We start from the raw sequence: 18707 nt of genomic DNA, 5'->3' as shown, positions 1-18707 counted from the left end.
GGGGCAGGAGAAATGTGTATTTGAGACCAGCCCAAATCACACAATGAAACACTGCCTCAAAATAACAAAAAAAAAAATGAAATTAAATGAGAGACAGTCAGAGAAAGATTTTTTTAAAGCGGTCTTTTTAACCCAATTTTTAAATTACAGATTATAGCTTTGACTCCTCTGAGAGAACATTAGCCTCTCCTTGAGACTGAGAGAAAACCTCCTGACTAAACCACATAGTTAGGACTCCTGGGACCCCATGGTTATAACCAGGACTAACCAGGCTGATAAAAGAACAGAGTGCCCTTTGGAGTTAGGGGCTGAGTCTTAGGTAGCAACACATAGAATCTGTGGACAGGGAAACAGTTCGGATTGCTAAACACTCCAGCTGCAGTTCCATGGAGTATGCAGAAGACTATACTCCAGCAAGCCAGCTCAGAGCTCGGCATCATCAACAAGCAGGCAAAAGATCACGGTCCAGCATCACTTGGCCCAGTAGCCCTTTGCGGAAGGTCCGGAGGAAGTCTCGGGCTGCCATGGCATAATCAGGCTGGATAACATTGACATTACCTAAGGACAGAGGGTCAGATGAGAAAGGGGCCTCTAAGGGCAGCCCAGCCCTAAGAGACCACTAGAGGCCCCATCAGTGGAACCCGAGGAACAGGGCATGTTCAGAAAGAACACAGACACCACATCCACCCAGCACTGTCCGGAGTGAGGACCACCCTCAGAAGCCCATACTAGAAAGTCCTCCCTCCCTAGAAATGCCCACAGTTCCCCTTCCCATGCTCTGATCGCAGGACAGCTGCCTACAGGTTTCCTTCTGTGTCTCCTCTTGCCCTGCAGAAAGGTGACAGAGGAAGGGGCCCACGCCGTCAGCGTAGCCTCACCCACCTGTGCCGGTGAGCACTTTCACTTTCCGCGTCTTCCCCAGCTTCACAGCCACACTCTTCAGCACCTGCTCTATGTGGTCACAGGCGCTGGCCAGGCCATAGTGCTGCACGTACCTGCAAGCCCACGGCGCAGGTCAGGCTTCCGTGAGGCTTCACGCCTGAGGAGGGTTCCCACACACCCACGCCTCAGAGGAGCCAGCTCCCTGGCTCTTGAGAAGACCAGACTGCTTCCAGGCAGCTTACTGCTCCAGAATAAGGCTCGGAAATTCTTACAGAAAAGTAAAGGCTTATGGCCCAGCAAGGTTAAATTCAAATTTTTGACTCGCATCCAGTCAAAAGTGACCAGGCCTTCAAAGCAGAACAGAGCAAAACTGAGGTCAGTCAGCCAGCTTGTGCTGACCCGTCAATGACTGGATGTAAACAGTAAGCACAACAGCATGTCAGTCCGTATAACTGCGTACTGAAAGTCACAAAGCTGTGACAAAGCCCCTGTGAAAAGGCCTGAAGTGCACTTCACTAGGGGAAAGCTCTGAGGAACAATGGACAAAAGAGAGACAGACAGTCAGAGAAGAGGCTGACAGACACTACAAATGCAGGCCAGAAATAAAGTATCTTGAGCACTGCACAGGGACCTGGTTACTAGTGAATCAGACACCTGCCCCACCTCAGAGGTGAGAGGTCACAGACACCTGCCCTCCCACAGAGGTGAGAGGTAACAGACACCTGCCCTAGANTGCCCGAGAACAGAGGTGAGAGGTAACAGACACCTGCCCCACCACAGAGGTGAGAGGTCACAGTCACCTGCACCACCACAGAGGTGAGAAGTCACAGTCACCTGCCCCACCACAGAGGTGAGAGGTCACAGTCACCTGCCCCACCACAGAGAGGTCACAGTCACCTGCACCACCACAGAGGTGAGAGGTCACAGTCACCTGCACCACCACAGAGGTGAGAGGTCACAGTCACCTGCCCCACCACAGAGGTGAGAGGTCACAGTCACCTGCCTCACCACAGAGGTGAGAGGTCACAGACACCTGTACCAGCACAGAGGTGAGAGGTCACAGACACTTGCCCCACCACAGAGGTGAGAGGTCACAGACACTTGCCCCACTACAGAGGTGAGAGGTCACATTGGCCTCTATGCACCATGGCACAGGTGAAATTCAGTCATGTGGAAATTTGGTGCTGACCTTCACTACAGTAAATATTAAAGAAAATCTCATGTTCAGGAAACACAAGTATAAACTTCTTTGGGTTCCCACAAAGACAGCCAACACTGTGTATGTAACATGCTAGCTCAGTATGCAAGGCTCTCTCTTCTTATAATGACAACTATCTACATAGCAAGAGATCACAGCAGTGTCTCTGGGGTTCGTGGAACACGCAAAAGTAGCATATGGTGATGATGGACACGGGAGAATGAGAGAAATGGGACCTGGCTGTTGCAGGGTGACAGCTGAGATGCTCTGGGAACCCCGTTCACAAAAAGTCACAGGTAACAAGCTAGAAAGGACTCCACAGTGGTAGCGTCCTAGCAACATCCTCCAAGTACAGAAAACTGGAGCTGCAAACACCAGCAGGACGTAGCAGGTCCAGTCATGGCTCTGCTTAGTGAGTCACAACATAGATGCACAGGTAACTAGCAAGATAGAGATGAGGACAGCGTGAAGACGGAACAGAAATCAGTGAAGCTGAAGCTGGGCATGACGTGCAGTCATTCCTAGGACTGAGGCAGGAGGAGCACAAGTTTGAGAACAGCCTGCGTTACATGGTGAGCCCGTCTCAAGTGAACTAAAGTCTGGAGCACAGTTCAATACCAGAGTCCTTGCTCTGCGTGTGAAAGATGCCAGGGAGGGAAGAAGCAAGGAAGCCAAGCCAGGTGTGGTGAGGCCTGCTGTGATCCCAGCACTAAGGCAGCAGAGCCAAGAGAACAGGGCTTGGCAAAATAAAGAAAACAGAGAACACCAACTAAGCTGACCCTTTTGGAAATAAAAGCAATACGCCTCCAGTCAGACTGACATCCTCAGCCTGGGAAGACATCTATGAAACACCCCAGCTAGCATCCTACCCGAGGGTAGGAGTCCACATTCTTCTGCTAATACAGAGACAAGAGGAAGCCGGTGTTCATCACTCCACTCAACACCAAGATGTAGAGACAAGAAAAAGGAAAAGAACCCAAATCTTCAAAGATAAGAAAAAAAATCCTTATTTGTAAATAACATGATTATCTAGTTAAAAAAAATCAAGTGAATTCTAGGACTCAACCGCAATATTCAACTATTTTCATAAACTATCAATACCAATTACAATATTAAAATTAATAACAATGCCATATATGAGAGCATGAAAGATGTAAAAGATCTGTCTGTTGAAAACTAATAATGAGCTAAACAGACGGATGCAGTCACTATCTTCATGAGATGCAGTACCCAATAGTGTTCTGATATTGTCATGTTTTCTCCAAACTGACAAATAAATTTAATGGAATTGGCATTCCCAAGGAAAGCAATGTTCAGCTTTGGTTGGTTTTGATTTTTTGGTAGTGTTAAGGATTGAACCTATGGGCTTGCAACTGCCAGACCAGTGTTTTACCGCTGAGTACTTCACCTGTAAAAATAGGTCTTTTGTAGAAGCTGAGAAATTTGTAAAGTTCCTATGTGAACATGGAGGAAATAAAACAGACAAAACAACTTCAAAGAAGAGTGAGGCTGAGGTCCATCAAAGGTACCATCACCAAGACAGAAGAGGACAGAAGAGTCCAGACAGACAGACAGACGACAAGGATTCTCAGCAAAGGCAGAAGAACAATTAGTGGGGAAAGTCTTCAACAAACGTTCCTGGACAACTGGTCATCCGTGTGCAAAATAAGAACTTCACAGCTGCGCCATACCCAAAGCAAATGCTAATACACATCAGGAGAGGGCCATATAGCTAAGAGTAAAATCTAAGCTGTCACTCTGCAAGAAGAAAGCAAGCTTCTATGACTTCAGGTTAGGCATATTTCTAGATATAAAGCACCACTATTATAAACTTCCAAAACTACCCCTAAAACACGGTGTTAATGGAAAAAGTCAAGACCTAGACTTGTCCCTCAGAATAGGTAAAGAAGTGCAACTTAAAAATAAGAAAATGGAGAGACAGCGCCGGGGCAAGCGAGAGCCGGACGGGCACTGGGCGACTCTGTGCCTCGCGGACGAAAATCAACTAAACATGGGCAAAGGAGATCCTAAGAAGCCGAGAGGCAAAATGTCCTCGTATGCATTCTTTGTGCAAACCTGCCGGGAGGAACACAAGAAGAAGCACCCGGATGCTTCTGTCAACTTCTCAGAGTTCTCCAAGAAGTGCTCAGAAAGGTGGAAGAACATGTCTGCTAAAGAAAAGGGGAAATTTGAAGACATGGCCAAGGCTGACAAGGCTCGTTATGAAAGAGAAATGAAAACCTACATCCCCCCCAAAGGGGAGACCAAAAAGAAGTTCAAGGACCCCAATGCACCCAAGAGGCCTCCTTCGGCCTTCTTCTTGTTCTGTTCTGAGTATCGCCCCAAAATCAAAGGAGAACACCCTGGCTTATCCATTGGTGATGTTGCAAAGAAACTGGGAGAGATGTAGAACAACACTGCTGCAGATGACAAGCAGCCCTACGAACAGAAGGCTGCCAAGCTGAAGGAGAAGTACGAAAAGGATATTGCTGCTTACAGAGCTAAAGGAAAACCCGATGCAGCAAAAAAGGGGGTGGTCAAGGCGGAAAAGAGCAAGAAAAAGAAGGAAGAGGAAGATGATGAGGAAGACGAAGAGGATGAAGAGGAGGAGGAAGAAGAGGAAGATGAAGATGAGGAAGAAGATGATGATGATGAATAAGTTGGTTCTAGCGCAGTTTTTTTTTTCTTGTCTATAAAGCATTTAACCCCCCTGTACACAACTCACTCCTTTTAAAGAAAAAAAATTGAAATGTAAGGCTGTGTAAGATTTGTTTTTAAACTGTACAGTGTCTTTTTTTGTATAGTTAACACACTACCGAATGTGTCTTTAGATAGCCCTGTCCTAGTGGTATTTTCAATAGCCACTAACCTTGCCTGGTACAGTCTGGGGGTTATAAATTGGCATGGAAATTTAAAGCAGGTTCTTGTTGGTGCACAGCACAAATTAGTTATATATGGGGACGGTAGGGTTTTTTTTGTTGTTGTTGTTGTTTTGGTTTTTTTTTTTTGTTTTTGGTTTTTTTTTTCATCTTCAGTTGTCTCTGATGCAGCTTATACGAAGATAATTGTTGTTCTGTTAACTGAATACCACTCTGTAATTGCAAAAAAAAATTGCAGCTGTTTTGTTGACATTCTGAATGCTTCTAAGTAAATACAATTTTTTTTATTAAAAAAAAAAATAAGAAAATGGGCTGGGTGGTAGTGGCGCACACCTTTAGTCTCAGCACTTGGGGCCGGGGGGGGGGGGGCAGAGGCAGGTGGATCTCTGTGAGTTCAAGGCCAGCCTGATCTACAAGAGCTAGTTCCAGGATAGGCTCCAAAGCTACAGAGAAACCCTGTCTCAAAAAAACAAAAATAAAATAAAAATAAGAAAATGGACTGGGACGTAGCTCAGCAGTAGAGCAGGTGCTTTCTGTATTCAATCCCAGCACAAAAAGAACAAAAGGAAGAGGATGAGGATTGTGGAGCACGTCTTTAATCTCAGCATGCAGAAGATAGAGGCAAGCAGATCTTTGTGTGTTTGAGGCCAGTCTGGTGTATGTAGTGAGTTTCAGGACAGCCAGGACTATGTAGAGATACCCTATCTCAAAAAACAAAACCAAAAAGGGAAGGGGGTCTGGGGCAATGGCTGAGTGATTATGAGCACTTATTGCTTTTCCAGAGAACCTGTGTTCAATTCCCAGTGTCCACATGACGGCTCACAGCCGTCAGAAACAGCAGTTTCAGGGGAGTGGACACCACTCACGCAATAGTGCACAGAGATATGTGCAGGCAAAACACACCTAAAACAAAATTTTAAATGAGAAAAAGGTTTGAACAGACATTTTCCCAGAGAAGACACACTGATGGCCAATGGACACAGGAAAAGACGGTCAGCATCATCTAGTAGGAATATACATCAAACGCTGCAACCTGTGAGGTTAAAATTAAAACTGGCCAGGGCTGACAAATGGCCCAGTGGCTAAGAGCACTTACAGCTCTTGCAGAGGACCTGGGTTAGAATCGCAGCATGCATATGACTGCTCACATCTATCTTTAATGCCAGTTCTAGGAAACCTGATGCCTTCCTCCATGGGCACCTCATGTATGTGGTGCACAAACATGCATGCCGGCAAAATTCATAAATAATAAATAAAATATTAAATCCAACAATAATAAAATAAAAGACTGGCCACACATGTAAAGAGGACTCAGAACAGCCTGGACCCCCGTTCTCTACTAGGTGGTGTATGGCACAGTAAAATTGCCCTGAAAACTAGCTCGGTAGTTCTTAGGAAGCTAAAGCTCACCTTTAAAAAGTGGCCTTGATTGTGACAGCCAAGAACTACACACACTCCATGTCCATCAGGGTGAAGAGATAAACCAAGGGCAGGATGTCTGGTGATACACAATGAGTTCAAGCACCAAAAGGAATGCAGAGCGTGGATAACTCAGAACAATCAAGCCCGGTAGAGGAAGCCAGGAGAGAGGATGTGGTCTGCACAATTTCGTTGATAGAATGTTTATCTACTTCCTGTCCACCCACAAGGGATTAAGATTAAGGAAGGGTCTTACTATGTAGCCAAGGCTGGTCTCAAACTTATGATCCTATCTCAGCCTCACAAGTACTGGGATTTGGGACATGTATCACCACACCCAGCAGAATGTCCACCATCTTGTATGACAGTATGATATGGTCATATTTCAAAGCTTACCAAATCACATGCTTGTAATAACATAAGATTATATAATACTTTAATGACTTACTTTTAAAACCATACCTAGATAAGCTGCAGCCCCCACAACCCACTGCTACTCACCCAAATAGCCCATGCCTGTTGAGGGTGTAAAGGAGGTAATCAGCCATGGTCTCTTCCCCAACAAGATGGTCCAACACAGTTCCTGGAAGACAAGCAGCTAAGGCAAGCCCATGGAACAGCGGACATCTGTGCTCCACCAAGCCCAAGTGTCTCCCAGTTGAAGGCGGAAAACCTCAAGCTACTAGGGAAGCTCCCTGCAGCATGGCTTTGGCCATGTGACTTGTTGCCATCATGTTACAGAGCAGAATGGCAGCCAGCACATGTATGCTGTGGGCTAGTCTCCCTCTCTCAAAGCCGGGAAAAGCATCTGATAGCAGGAAGGGTGGAGGAAGTAATGACTCCACCTGCCTAGGGGACAGTCAAAGTCAGCAGTGGAGCAGAGGCACACCCATCCCTAGCAGGGGCTCACCACACAGGGCCAGCTTCAGGCCTGTCTCCACACTTTCAATCCGAGGAGCCAGCACCCCAGGAGTATCCAGCAGGAACATCAGTGGACGCTCACATACCTGTGCAGCAAAAGGTGGATGAAGCAGGCAGCTCTGCCCGGCAGTCAAACCATTGCCAGAGACGCTGCAGCAAGCCTCTGGATAAACCCACCACATACGTTGTCTTCTGTACCAAGGTTTAGGGTCCCCATTGGGTATAATTTCTGCTTAAGTTGAAGAATAAATAAAAGCCCAAGGTCCATGGAAAGCACAAGGGAATACGTGAGTGTGGCTCTGGCAAGTGAGGTAAAAAGGCTGCCTCCTGAAAGATCTACACAGAATATAGCAGCAGTGGCCCTAACAGGAGAGGAGGGCAAGGATGGGGGTCAGAAGCAGGGCCAATGCTGCACTCAGGGGTGCCAGGCTCAGTAGAACCAGCACAGCTCTGGGCAGGGCTCTGGGCTTAGCAATCAAGGGCCCTACCTGGATTCTGGATGTCACAGCTCTGGTGATTCCTGGCTCACCGCCCACTCTGGCAGCTTTTCCTGAAAAGACAGGAGAGAGGCCATCAAATATTTATACATAGCAACAGAGCAAGTAATAAAATGTATTTAGCCAACATATCCAGCAAGCAGAATGGAAACCAGAGGTCAATAAGTTGCCAATTTATAATCTGTTCCTTCCTGAGTACCAAAGAACACATGGCAAGGGTTTTCAAAGCTAGGCACAGTGACCAAGGGTCAACAAAAGTCCAGAGCTCACCTCCCAGTGTAGAAAGGTTCCCCCAGATACAAAGGTCACACCAGACCTGCTCCTCCACCTCAAAACCTCTCCTGGACTCACCTACTCCAGAGCAGGCAGGCCAGCGCCACCCTTGATTCTGGCACTGTGGCTGCCTGGCATGGGACCCAGCCTAGGGCACCCCAGAGAGGCTACCTATTCACTGCCAACCACCACAGGGGCAAAAGGATCAAAGTGTCCATCACAGATGACCAGAGGGATGAGATACAGACAGCGGAATAACTTGGACCTAAGGAGGAGGGAACTGCTAACAGTTCCAATGTGGACAAACCTAGAACAGTAGACGAAGCGAGACAAGTCAGTTCCAGAATTTGGGGGGCTTTTTGTTTTATTTTGTTTTGTTTTTTTTAAGAGTTTCTCTGTGTTACAGCTCTGGCTGTCCTAGAACACACTTTGTAGACCAGGCTGGCCTCAAACTCACAAAGATCTGCCTGCCTCTGCCTCCCAAGTGCTGGGATTAAATGTGTACCACCACTGCCTGGTTCCAGCATTCCTCACTGACACAGCTGTACAGAAATAGAAGAGGGCTGACAGGCACTGGGGAAGAACAGGATGATATGTTTGAAGCTTCAGTCTCAGGTAATTTAAATTTTGGCTAATAGGGATGCCTATTCAACCCTATAAACAACTTAACACCCCAAACAAAGAAGATAGACACTTTAAAGGAAAATAAAGCTAAAAAATTAGATGATTGTAACACCCCTCCCCCAGTTAATGTCCCAAATACCCCCTTCCTAAAATAAAAGTACAACATGATTTCAAACTCTCAACCTTTACAGTACAAATGGGTGTTGTTGCTGTTTCACAGTTTTGTTTTGTCTTTCGGAGACAGAATCTCTATTGTGGCCTTGGTTATCTAAAACTTGCTCTATAAACCATCCTAGCCTTGAATTTACAGAAATTCTCCTGCCTCTATCTCTCAAATGCTGGGATTAAAGGTGTGTGCCACCACACTTTGTTGTAACCTGGCTGTCCTGGACATCTCTCTGCAGATCCGGCTGACCTCAAAATCAGAGAGCCACCTGCCTCTGCCTCTGCCTCCCAAGTGCTGGGATTAAAGGTGTGTACCAACACATCTAAATTTGTAAACATTCTTGAATAAACACTGTACTGTTGGTGTGAAAAATGAAGTGGATATAAATTTATCCCCAAGTCCAAAATACATAAAAGCCAAGAGTGCATGAAAGCTTGGTAAGAACACACTGTGTAACAAATGGCTGTTCGCTACACAGACCTCCTTCAAACCATTAACTGTCCTTTCAGCAAACAGGGCACGAGCTATGGAAGGAATGCCTCCAAGCAACAGAGCGCTGGCCATGCTCTCCCACACTGCCTTTCAGGAGTGGAAGTCAGCAACCAGGGACTGCCTACCTGACCTGAGGTGCTGTCGTCTCAGGGAGTTGATGAGAGAGGATTTGCCTACATTAGGGACACCGACCACCATGATGCAGTACTCCAGATTCTGGGGAGACAGAAGAGTTTCAACTTCATCCCACCTAAGCTGTGAAACCCACAGCCCAGGGGAAGGGGACATCAACACAAAGGCCCCATGCTGACCAACAGGGTTGGCCCATTCTTTTGCATTAAAGAAAGTAAAAACAAAGCCTGGGTCCTGGCTGGGACACAGCCCAGTTCTCTGTATTAAAGAAGGCTCAGAATGGACAGGCAGGAAGGGACTGGGTAACTCCATATACCCACCCCCAGCTCTACATCCAACCAACCTCTGCTCGATGGTAGCGGTAGCTGCACTTGATCAGTTCCGTGACTTTTGGGATTATCTGCAACAAACAACCACATCTTCTGGTCATACATTCCTCACTGACCCACTTAACTAACAGGGTCAGGGACCCTGTCTTTTCACTTAGCCCTTGATTAGGAGGGTCAAGATCTCATCCACACCTCACTGAGATGAAAACTTAGGCATCCAGATAGCAGGTATCCAACTGCCCACCTGAGCCACAGCTAACTGGATTCACCCACCCACTCCCAACCCAACTGACCACAAACACCATGAAATAGCAGGGTGGCTACCTCAGGGGGGCCTCTACAGCAACTGTAACTACTTACTAGACGGTGCACACATGGGATTCTATCAAAACAACTGCGAAAACGAGTTACTGGGTTCTGTGATGGAGGAGTTACTTTCATTGGTTAATAAAGAAACTGCCTTGGCCCTGATAGGACAGAAAATTAGGTAGGCGGAGTAAACAGAACAGAATGCTAGGAGAAAGAAGCCTAGTCAGGCAGTCGCCATGATTCTCCGACCCCAGATAGATGTAGGCTAGAATCCTTCCTGGTAAGACATCATCTCGTGATGCTACACAGATTATTAGAAATGGGTTAATCGAGATGTGAGAATTAGCCAATAAGAGGCTACAGATAACAGGCCAGGCAGTGCTTAAAAGAATACAGTTTCCGTGTAATTATTTTGGGTAAAGCTAGCCGGGTGGCGGGAAGTAGCCCCACCGCTCCTCCTTACAACAGTTCTGCAAGAGACTCTTATTACTTATAAGCCCAGAATACTCCCTCAGAACTCACACAGGAGTGCATCCACACAGGAGACAGGCAGCCCAGGAGACCGTGCACCCCCAGGCAGCTAAAGTCAATTCCAGGACTTTATCCCCATTATTTATCAACCCACATGTACAGAGGCTCACCAGCTTGATGTTTTCATCCTTGATACAGTTTGTAAAAATGACATTCTTCAGGCCTTTTCCTTCTAAGTGTTGAGTAATTCTCTGAAAGAGACATTTCTATCTTAAATTAAAATATGAATCATATGCCAGGCATGGTGGTACACACCTTTAAACTCAATACTACACAGAAAGACCCTATCTAAAATAAGATTTTTAAAATGTGTATGTGTGTGTCTGTGCAGGCACACATGTACGCACACATGCTTGCGAGTACATGCAGACAAGTAGGTAGGTATGTGTGTATGCTTGTGTGTGTACATATCACCACTCGAGAGACATCTCAGTTAAGAGCACTGACAACTCTTCAAAGGACCAGGTTTGATTCCCAGCACCTACATGGCATAACTCCAGTCCCAGGTGATTAAGTATCATCTTCTGGCTTCCACAAGCACAGACACAGATGCAGGCAAAATGCCCACATAAATAAAAATAAAGATTAACAAACAAACAACAAATACAAATACATACATACACACATATATACAGAGAGGGGGGGGAGAGAAAAAGAGAAAAAGATGGTGTAATACTAAAGCTCAAGAATCTGAGCTTGGGGACAGTGAGACAGTTCAGCTGGTAAGGTACTGGATGCCAACCTGAGTTCCATCCCAGAGACCTATACAATAGAAAAAAAAAGAACCGACATCCCCAAGTTGTCCTTGGACCTCCAAACGCATGCCATGGAACACACATATCCACACATGCAGAGAGTTAATAAGTAATAAATGTAAAAAAAAAAGTTTTTTAAAAAGGAATCTGGTTGAGCCGGGTGCCACTTTCCTTTAATTTCGGCACTCAGCATGCAGACACAGGTGGGTCTCTGTGAGTTTGAGGCCACCCTTGTCTTGATACAGCAAGTTCCGGACCAGCAAGGGCTACTGAGTGAGACTGCCTCAAAAATAAATAAAAACAAAAAAATAAATAAATAAATAAATAAATAAAAACTTAACGACGAACCTAAGCTTGAAAGGACAGGTGCTTTTGTCTGCTCAGAGACAGCTTCAACTCTAGGAGGAGGGCAACAAAAAGTGGGTGGCAGCAAGCACAGTGCAGAGCCGCAACTCTGAGGACAAGGGGCTCTAAAGAGACCCTTGCAGAGCAAGAGGGAAGAGCCCTAGGGCAGACATAGCTGTGCGGTTTGTGAACCTCAGGCTCTGCCAGGGTGAAGACGGGGACACAGCCTGTTCATAGGGACTTCAATGCTTCTGAAGATAAGATGGGACTGAACCAAGTCACTCTGAAGCCTCAGCACTGAGCTTCTCTGAGGAATCTCATCACTTTCGTGGGCTCTATCATATCTCCCCTTTTGGGGAGGAGGGGAAATTGAGACAGACTTTCACTATGTAGCCTTGGCTGTCCTGGAACTCATAGAGATCTGCCTACTTCTGTCTCCCACATTTTAGGATAAAAGGTGTGCCACCACGCCAAGCATGAGAGTCCATTTTAAACTGAAATAGTATTGAACCCAATCTGACTATAGAGAATAAGTATTACCATAAGCCCAAAAGTAAACTAAAGCTGACAAAGTCATTAAACTTAATATTTAGTATAATCAGTATACATATTTTATTTATATTCACATTTATCAATACATGTTGAAAATCAGCATTGTGCTTAGTCATTACGGACCACAAAATATAATCAATGCCTAAATAAACAAAAAGTAATTCATGGATGCAGTCAGCTTTTTCAGTTATTGTTACCATACTATGTATCATATAATTAAGATACTTGCCTGGGGGCTGGAAAGATGGTGGAAAGGTTAAGGGCATTTGCTGCTCTTGCAAGTTTGGTTTCCAGCACCCACACAACTCACGACTCCAATTCCAAGGGATCCAACACCCTCTTTTGGCCCCTGTGCACACTAGGTACACATGTGTTTCACATACACACATACAGGCAAAATACATATGCACAGAAAATAAATCTTTGAGGGGGGAAAAAAGCTACTAATCATGACAGAGAAATACTGATCTCTGGTCTCTGCGAAGATTCACTCAGATGTTCCCCTGGTATAGGCCACGGAGGGGGGAGGGGTGAAGCCCAAGTCCTTCAGAAGCCTGGCACTAGTCTCACTTCCTATGCCTACCCAGTAGAGGACAGTGTCCACCATCAGTCTGTAAAGGCTAGCATTTAAAACACAGATGCGATCTCTTAACAGATCAAGTCTTCACTAATAAAAACAGGAGAAGGCACTTGAAGATAAACAACCAAATGGGGCAAAACCCAGAAGCTTGTTCAGCAAGTGAAGCGCGTAGTCAGTTCCCCAGGCCTCGCGGCAGGTGCTGCCAATAGACATCCACCATCTTAGACATCCTGACCTTCCATATAAGTTCTCTTGCTCTTCAGTAAAGGAAAAATGTCTGCATCATTAACAACTTTTAAAACACTGGTTTGAATTCAAGATCCTGACATTCCTCTTTCCAACGAATTTGACAACATAGCCATTAAAGTAGAGTCAAGACTTCAAATAATATTTCCTCCCATCACTGCCTACTTCTAGGCCACGTAGAAAACAAACTGCCCTGGGACCCAAATCTGCCTGGTTTTTGAGCAGTGGTGCTTAACCTATGGAGCCACAATCCCTTCAGAAGTTGATCAGCCCTTTCATAGGGGACACCTAAGATCACTGGAAAACACAGATATTTGCATTATGATTCATAACAGTAGCAAAATTATGGTTACGAAGTAGCAATGAAAAAATGTTATGGCTGGGGGTCACAACATGAGGAATTGTATTGAAAGGAAGGTTTGAGAGACTGTTTGGTACTTTGGAATTTTCATATCCCAGTCACACACTGAGCCCTTCCAGTTTCTAGATCACAGGGTATGCAGAAAGCTACTAGCAGCAGAAAACCTAAGGTCATGCTGAGTACAGTCAGCTGTGGGTACTGCAGCCACCACAAGTGAACTCTGGGCTACACCACAGATGGCCAGGGCTACAAGCATTAGTCTTGTGGATCTCCCAACTCATTAAAGCTAAGTAAAATATAATCAGTCTCTTTGCTTCGGCAGTCACACGTGGCCAAAGGCTACCATGGGGGATATAGGAGGCAGAGCATCTATCAGAAAGACTCAGGGCACAAAGCAGCTATGGTGGTCACCAGGGCTCCCACAGCATACCAGCCCAGTCCCCACAGGAGGTGTGTCCATCTTCAGCATTTGGGCCATAAGTTCATGTTTGAGGGGAACAGCTGTTGCCGAGAAGCCAGGCCAGATGATGCCTCCTGCAAAGCCAGGAGTTGTTTTAAAGCAGAGCCTACCCAGGGGCATACCAGGAGTCCTGTGTCGGTGGCTCTGTCACACTGCTGCTGGCATCGGTGTGGAGGCACTCACCTGCTGCTCTGTAAGATCCGCCAAGTCCATTTTGTTAAGGACAAGTAAATGAGGCTTCAGACCAAGTAGCTCCTGGAACAGAGGGTTTCGACCTGAAAGTGGGATGTGCTAATGTTAAGGCAAAATCCCTACTGAGCTTTACCAGCGGTTATCTGGCCAGGAGCTAAAGCCAAAGAAGAAACCCCATCTCAGAGCAACAACCATACAACCCATCTTCCTGCCCCCAGATGTAGGGGGGCCAACCTGATGCTGCCCTTGTGGCTTATGAAGAGTGTCAGAAGCTGATCAAGCAGGCCATTGTCACCTGACTTCCCAAACAGACGGTGAGAAGAATAAAATCAAAATTTTAAGAAAATTCACTGATTAGATGCCAAGGAATTTAAGTTTAAAATGAAATGACCTGGACATTTAAGAAAATGTGATTCCTAAGAAGCACTAACTAAATTACTATGAGCACCACCCATTCTGGCTCCTGAAGATGCCACTTCCAGCTATCCTCAGCTACCCCAGGCTGAATAGGGCTACAACATGTGACATTAACATAGGCAAGATGGGGCTTCTTACCTTTACACTCTGCCCCTTCCGCCTTCTTGGAAGGATCTAGTACAAGCATCCTAAGACCTCCACCTGCCCCATCTGGGCACCCGGGGAAGCTGCTATCTCCACCCAAATGGTCCTCCTCTCACAGCTGATTAGTCCATTCACAAACCCAAGTCTCCAGGCTCCTCTCCTAAAATACTACAGAAACCACTATCCAGCAAAGACCTGCTGCCACATCGTAGATGTAGCTGAATGTTCCAGCTACATCTAAAAGAGACTAAAAGAGATCAGTCCTCTCATCATATATGCTGAAAAAAAACAATGTTTTATCTTTTTAATAATCAAACATAGCCAGGATTGGAAGTGCACACCTTTAATCCCAGCAAGCAGATCTATGTGAGTTCCAGGCCATCCTGGTCTACACAGTGGGTCCAGGCCAGTCAAGGCTATAATGCAAGACCCTGTCTCAAAATGATAATAATAGTAATAATAATAATAACATCACACCTGGCAGTATGTGACATTAAGTTAATTAATAGGATTCACAGCCTATAACAGATACACCAGATGTACTATTGCTAAAGTTCCAACTCTGAAAGCTGAAACAGTCCCTCATTCTCCATTCCTGTTTCCAGGGACTCCCACCAGTAGCAGCAGGTCCCCACACCCACCACCAGCTGTTCCGAGGGCCTGGGCCCATTGGTCTGGCATCCTCAGGCTCTTCTCAGGCTGAATAAGTAGGATGAGGAAGAACCCACATGCCAATAACTGCATCACAGAAACTAAACACAGCTTAAATGCAACAAAATGGTCTGAGAAGCAAGTGTCAATGGACATGACAACGACTTGCCAATCAATTCTCACTTAAGGACAGGAGGAACGCCCAGGTTGGCAAGGCCATTTAATCTCAGGTTTCATAACTTACCCCTAAAAATATCAAAGTGAACCAGCCAGAGGCTGAGACAAATGATGTATCAGGCAGAAGCTTAAAAATAAAAGCACACAGCCTGGACCCCCACCCCAGAGATTCTGATCTAAACAGGAGAGCTAGAGATTAATGCAAAAACCTCTCAGAAATCCTGATGTGTAATGAGTTGGAAAACACCGCTTTAGGTGCCAGTATTACAAAAGAAGCTGTTGGCAGTTGGAGACATATGGCAGAACAGTCTAGATTGTCCAAAGGAGACCGAGCAAGAGCAGGAAAGCTTCCTGCTGCCTCTACAGCCTAGCAGAGGTGCCCTCCTACAGCATGAAAGGATATCCGGGCGTCATGAACCTCGATAACACAATCCACCTGCTTCAGACTGCTCTGCATCTTCTTTAGTCCTGGAAGGTAGAAGGGCACTAAGGGAACAGCCCAAGGAGGCAGATTTAAGTGATCCTAAGGAAATACATCTGAGAACCCATCAGGGCACACAGGGCTAAAGGAGGCAGCATTATGAGCTTTGGGGTGCCCTGGGTGAGTCTGAGCAGAACACTTCACATATGAGGGTCTTGGGTATTGATCTGGAGGTCCTTGATACTTTGCTGAATTAATGACCTCAACACATTAACCAAAAGAGAAAAAAAAATGAGGCTCCGCCCCACAACTGCCGCCCTCCCGGTCACACTCCTGGCGCCTTCCAGCCACACTACCACCTCGCATGGCAGCGGCAGGAAGACCCCAGCAACCAGGAGCCCAGCGATGCACTATGCCAGGTGCCTGTCTGGGGCCAGGTTGTGACCTCTAAACTCAACCATCACTCCGGTGGACCGGCTTGCATGTGCCTTCACCACTCAGTGCGACTGAAAGCATCAAGCGTGGAACAACTCTCCAACCCGAGGCCAGGAAGGCAACCAAAGGAGCCTCCAGGGCCGGCGCCCGGGCCGCCCGCGCCTCCCGCTGGTCTCACCCTTGGCCATGTGGCCGGGGAACCAGCGTGCCACTTCGTGACCTTGCAGAGGAAAGCACTCGCGCCAAGCGGCCCCCACGGCACCCCATGCCTGCGGCCAAAGCCTCATAGCGCTGATAGCGCTGGTGACGGAAGCGTTTCCTGACGGACCGACACTGCGAGAGCCTGGATCTGCTCTCAGGAGTTCCGGCGCTCTAGGGTTCCGCGCGCGGTTGCGCATGTGCTTGAATTGTAGCCCTGAGTGGGCGGGACCGGTGTGACTTTGGCGGCCCGGTGAGGCCCCATTCTCAAGATTCCCGAGGTTACACGAGGTTCTTTTGCGTAACTTGAAGTTTTTTTTTTTTAATTAAGAGACCTTATTGCGTTTTTGTAGTACTTGTTTTTATATCAGTTGGGGTGGCGCACATCTTTTATCCCGGCACGGGAGAGGAAGAGGCAAGCAGGGAGCTTAAGTCCATCCTGCTCTACATAGTGGATTCCAGGTCAGCCAGAGCTATGTGGTGAGACCGGAAAAACAACAAGGACTGAATTTTGTTTATATTTATTTGAAGTGTCTGTGTATACTACACATACGTAGGTAACCCCAGTAGCCAGAAGACAGTGGATCCTCTGGATCTTGAATTACAGGTGGTTTTGAGTAGTTTGACTGGGTGCTGGGAACCGAACTTCAATTCTCTGTAATAGCAGCAAGCATTTTTAACCTCCAAGCCATCACTTCGGTCCCAATCTGAGACTCTGCACTACAGTCCAAATGTTTCAGGCTTGGGGATATAGCATGGAGGATGACAGCTTGCCTAGCATGCCCAAAACTCTAGGTTTTTGAAAAGCCAGGAGGATTTGAGCTGCTGACAGTGGGGATGGGTTCCTCCGCGGTGGGAAACTGGCGTGAGAAGCCTAGGAATTTAAACTTAAAATCTGGACACATTTTTTTTCCTTTGAAACAATATCTCACTTTGGAGCATGTCCTTATAAACACTAAAAAGAAAACTTGAAATTAGAAGTCTCAGCCAGGTATGACTAGCCCGGATGGAAGTCAGAGGTCACGAGTTCAAGGTCAGCCTGGGCTACACAAGACCCTGTCTAAAAATAAAGTCTTATTTTTCCCTCATATAAATCAATGTAATGAAACTTAGTTGTCCCTATCAGTTCTTGGGCCGTTTTTAGAACTTTCAGGTGTTTTACTTTGTCTGTAATGCCTTCATTTTCAAGTTTAACTGTTCTAAGTACTGACTACAGCCCCATTAATACAACGGAAGTGAAGCGTTCTTCATTAATGCAAAACTAAATGTCAATGTAGCTGCTCCTAGTGGAACAGGCCGGTGATACCAGCTAATGATGGAGGGGGCTACCCTAAAAGAGGCCCTATCTCAAAATAAAAGGGCTGACTTGTAAGGATGTTATAAAGGTTGCTGAGAATGCAGGAAGCCTTGGGTTTAATCCCCGGTACCCCTCCACCCCCCAACCATCCACACACACCTCTGTAACTGCAGCACTTATGAGACTGAGGCAGAATAGAAAGTTCAAGGCCAGCCTGGACTACCAGGTAAAATGTTATATCAAAAGAAAAAGGGGGGAAAAATGTGTCCACATTCTAAATTTAAAGCTCTAGGCATGTCAGGCCAATTCTCCACCATGGCAGAGCCCCATCCCCAGCAGCTCGAATCCTCCTGGCTTCTCTCCTTGGCAAGCCTGTTTCTCCCACAAAGTCTCTGAAAACTGAATGCCTCCCTGAGGGTCAACAGTAAAGAGCTTTGCCCTTGAAAAAAAAAATTACTGGAGTCTGGCTTTTTTCCGTGGTATCCCATGAAGGACAGTCCAGTGATAGAAAGCAGGAAGTGTTCCTGATGATGTGACATGCTTCCTGACAGACTGGAGCGACGGAGGAACGGCAGGCCTTGGAGATCTGAAGGACGAGGAGCCCAGCAGAGAGCTGGACTGGACTGTGCACAGACAGGCAAGCCAGGAGCTGTTTTGGGAATGGTAGCCTGACTGATGCAACCAAGAGGGGTCGCACTCAGCCCTTCTGGAGCCTGGGGCCAGTGACAGTGCCATGCTGTGCAAGGGAGGGGCGAGAGTCTCCACAAGCTCCTATAGCTCCCTCTGGAGCACCACCCCAGTGGCTGCACCAGCCTCTCCAGCTC

The 18707-nt window shown here is 46.6% G+C and overlaps 1 protein-coding gene and 1 pseudogene across 2 annotated transcripts; one reads left to right on the top strand and one right to left on the bottom strand.

Annotated features, from left to right (window-relative positions):
- Positions 1-100: 100 nt before the first annotated feature.
- Positions 101-16733, bottom strand: Mtg1 (mitochondrial ribosome associated GTPase 1). 2 transcript variants are annotated; one of them, XM_050136972.1, is made up of 11 exons: positions 16567-16730; positions 15936-16000; positions 14135-14239; positions 10763-10843; positions 9827-9883; positions 9477-9567; positions 7788-7849; positions 7289-7385; positions 6880-6961; positions 883-995; positions 102-558 (listed from the first exon to the last, which is right to left on the bottom strand). In XM_050136972.1, the coding sequence occupies exons 1-11, from the start codon at positions 16673-16675 to the stop codon at positions 440-442; spliced, it is 981 nt and encodes a 326-aa protein (XP_049992929.1). In that variant the 5' UTR covers positions 16676-16730; the 3' UTR covers positions 102-439. The 2 variants fall into 2 exon arrangements, with proteins under 2 accessions (XP_049992930.1, XP_049992929.1); XM_050136973.1 differs by lacking the exon at positions 15936-16000 and having other exon boundaries at positions 101-558; positions 14135-14226; positions 16567-16733.
- On the top strand, positions 1022-5060 carry LOC126498371 (high mobility group protein B1-like; annotated as a pseudogene).
- Positions 16734-18707: the final 1974 nt, after the last annotated feature.

Source organism: Alexandromys fortis, unplaced genomic scaffold, assembly GCF_014885135.2.
Source record: "Alexandromys fortis isolate MF-2015 unplaced genomic scaffold, M_Fortis_MF-2015_v1.1 scaffold_3, whole genome shotgun sequence".
Classification (NCBI taxonomy): Eukaryota; Metazoa; Chordata; class Mammalia; order Rodentia; family Cricetidae; genus Alexandromys; species Alexandromys fortis.
The sequence above is the reverse complement of the archived record's forward strand: the minus strand, read 5'-3'. Positions and strand labels throughout refer to the sequence as shown.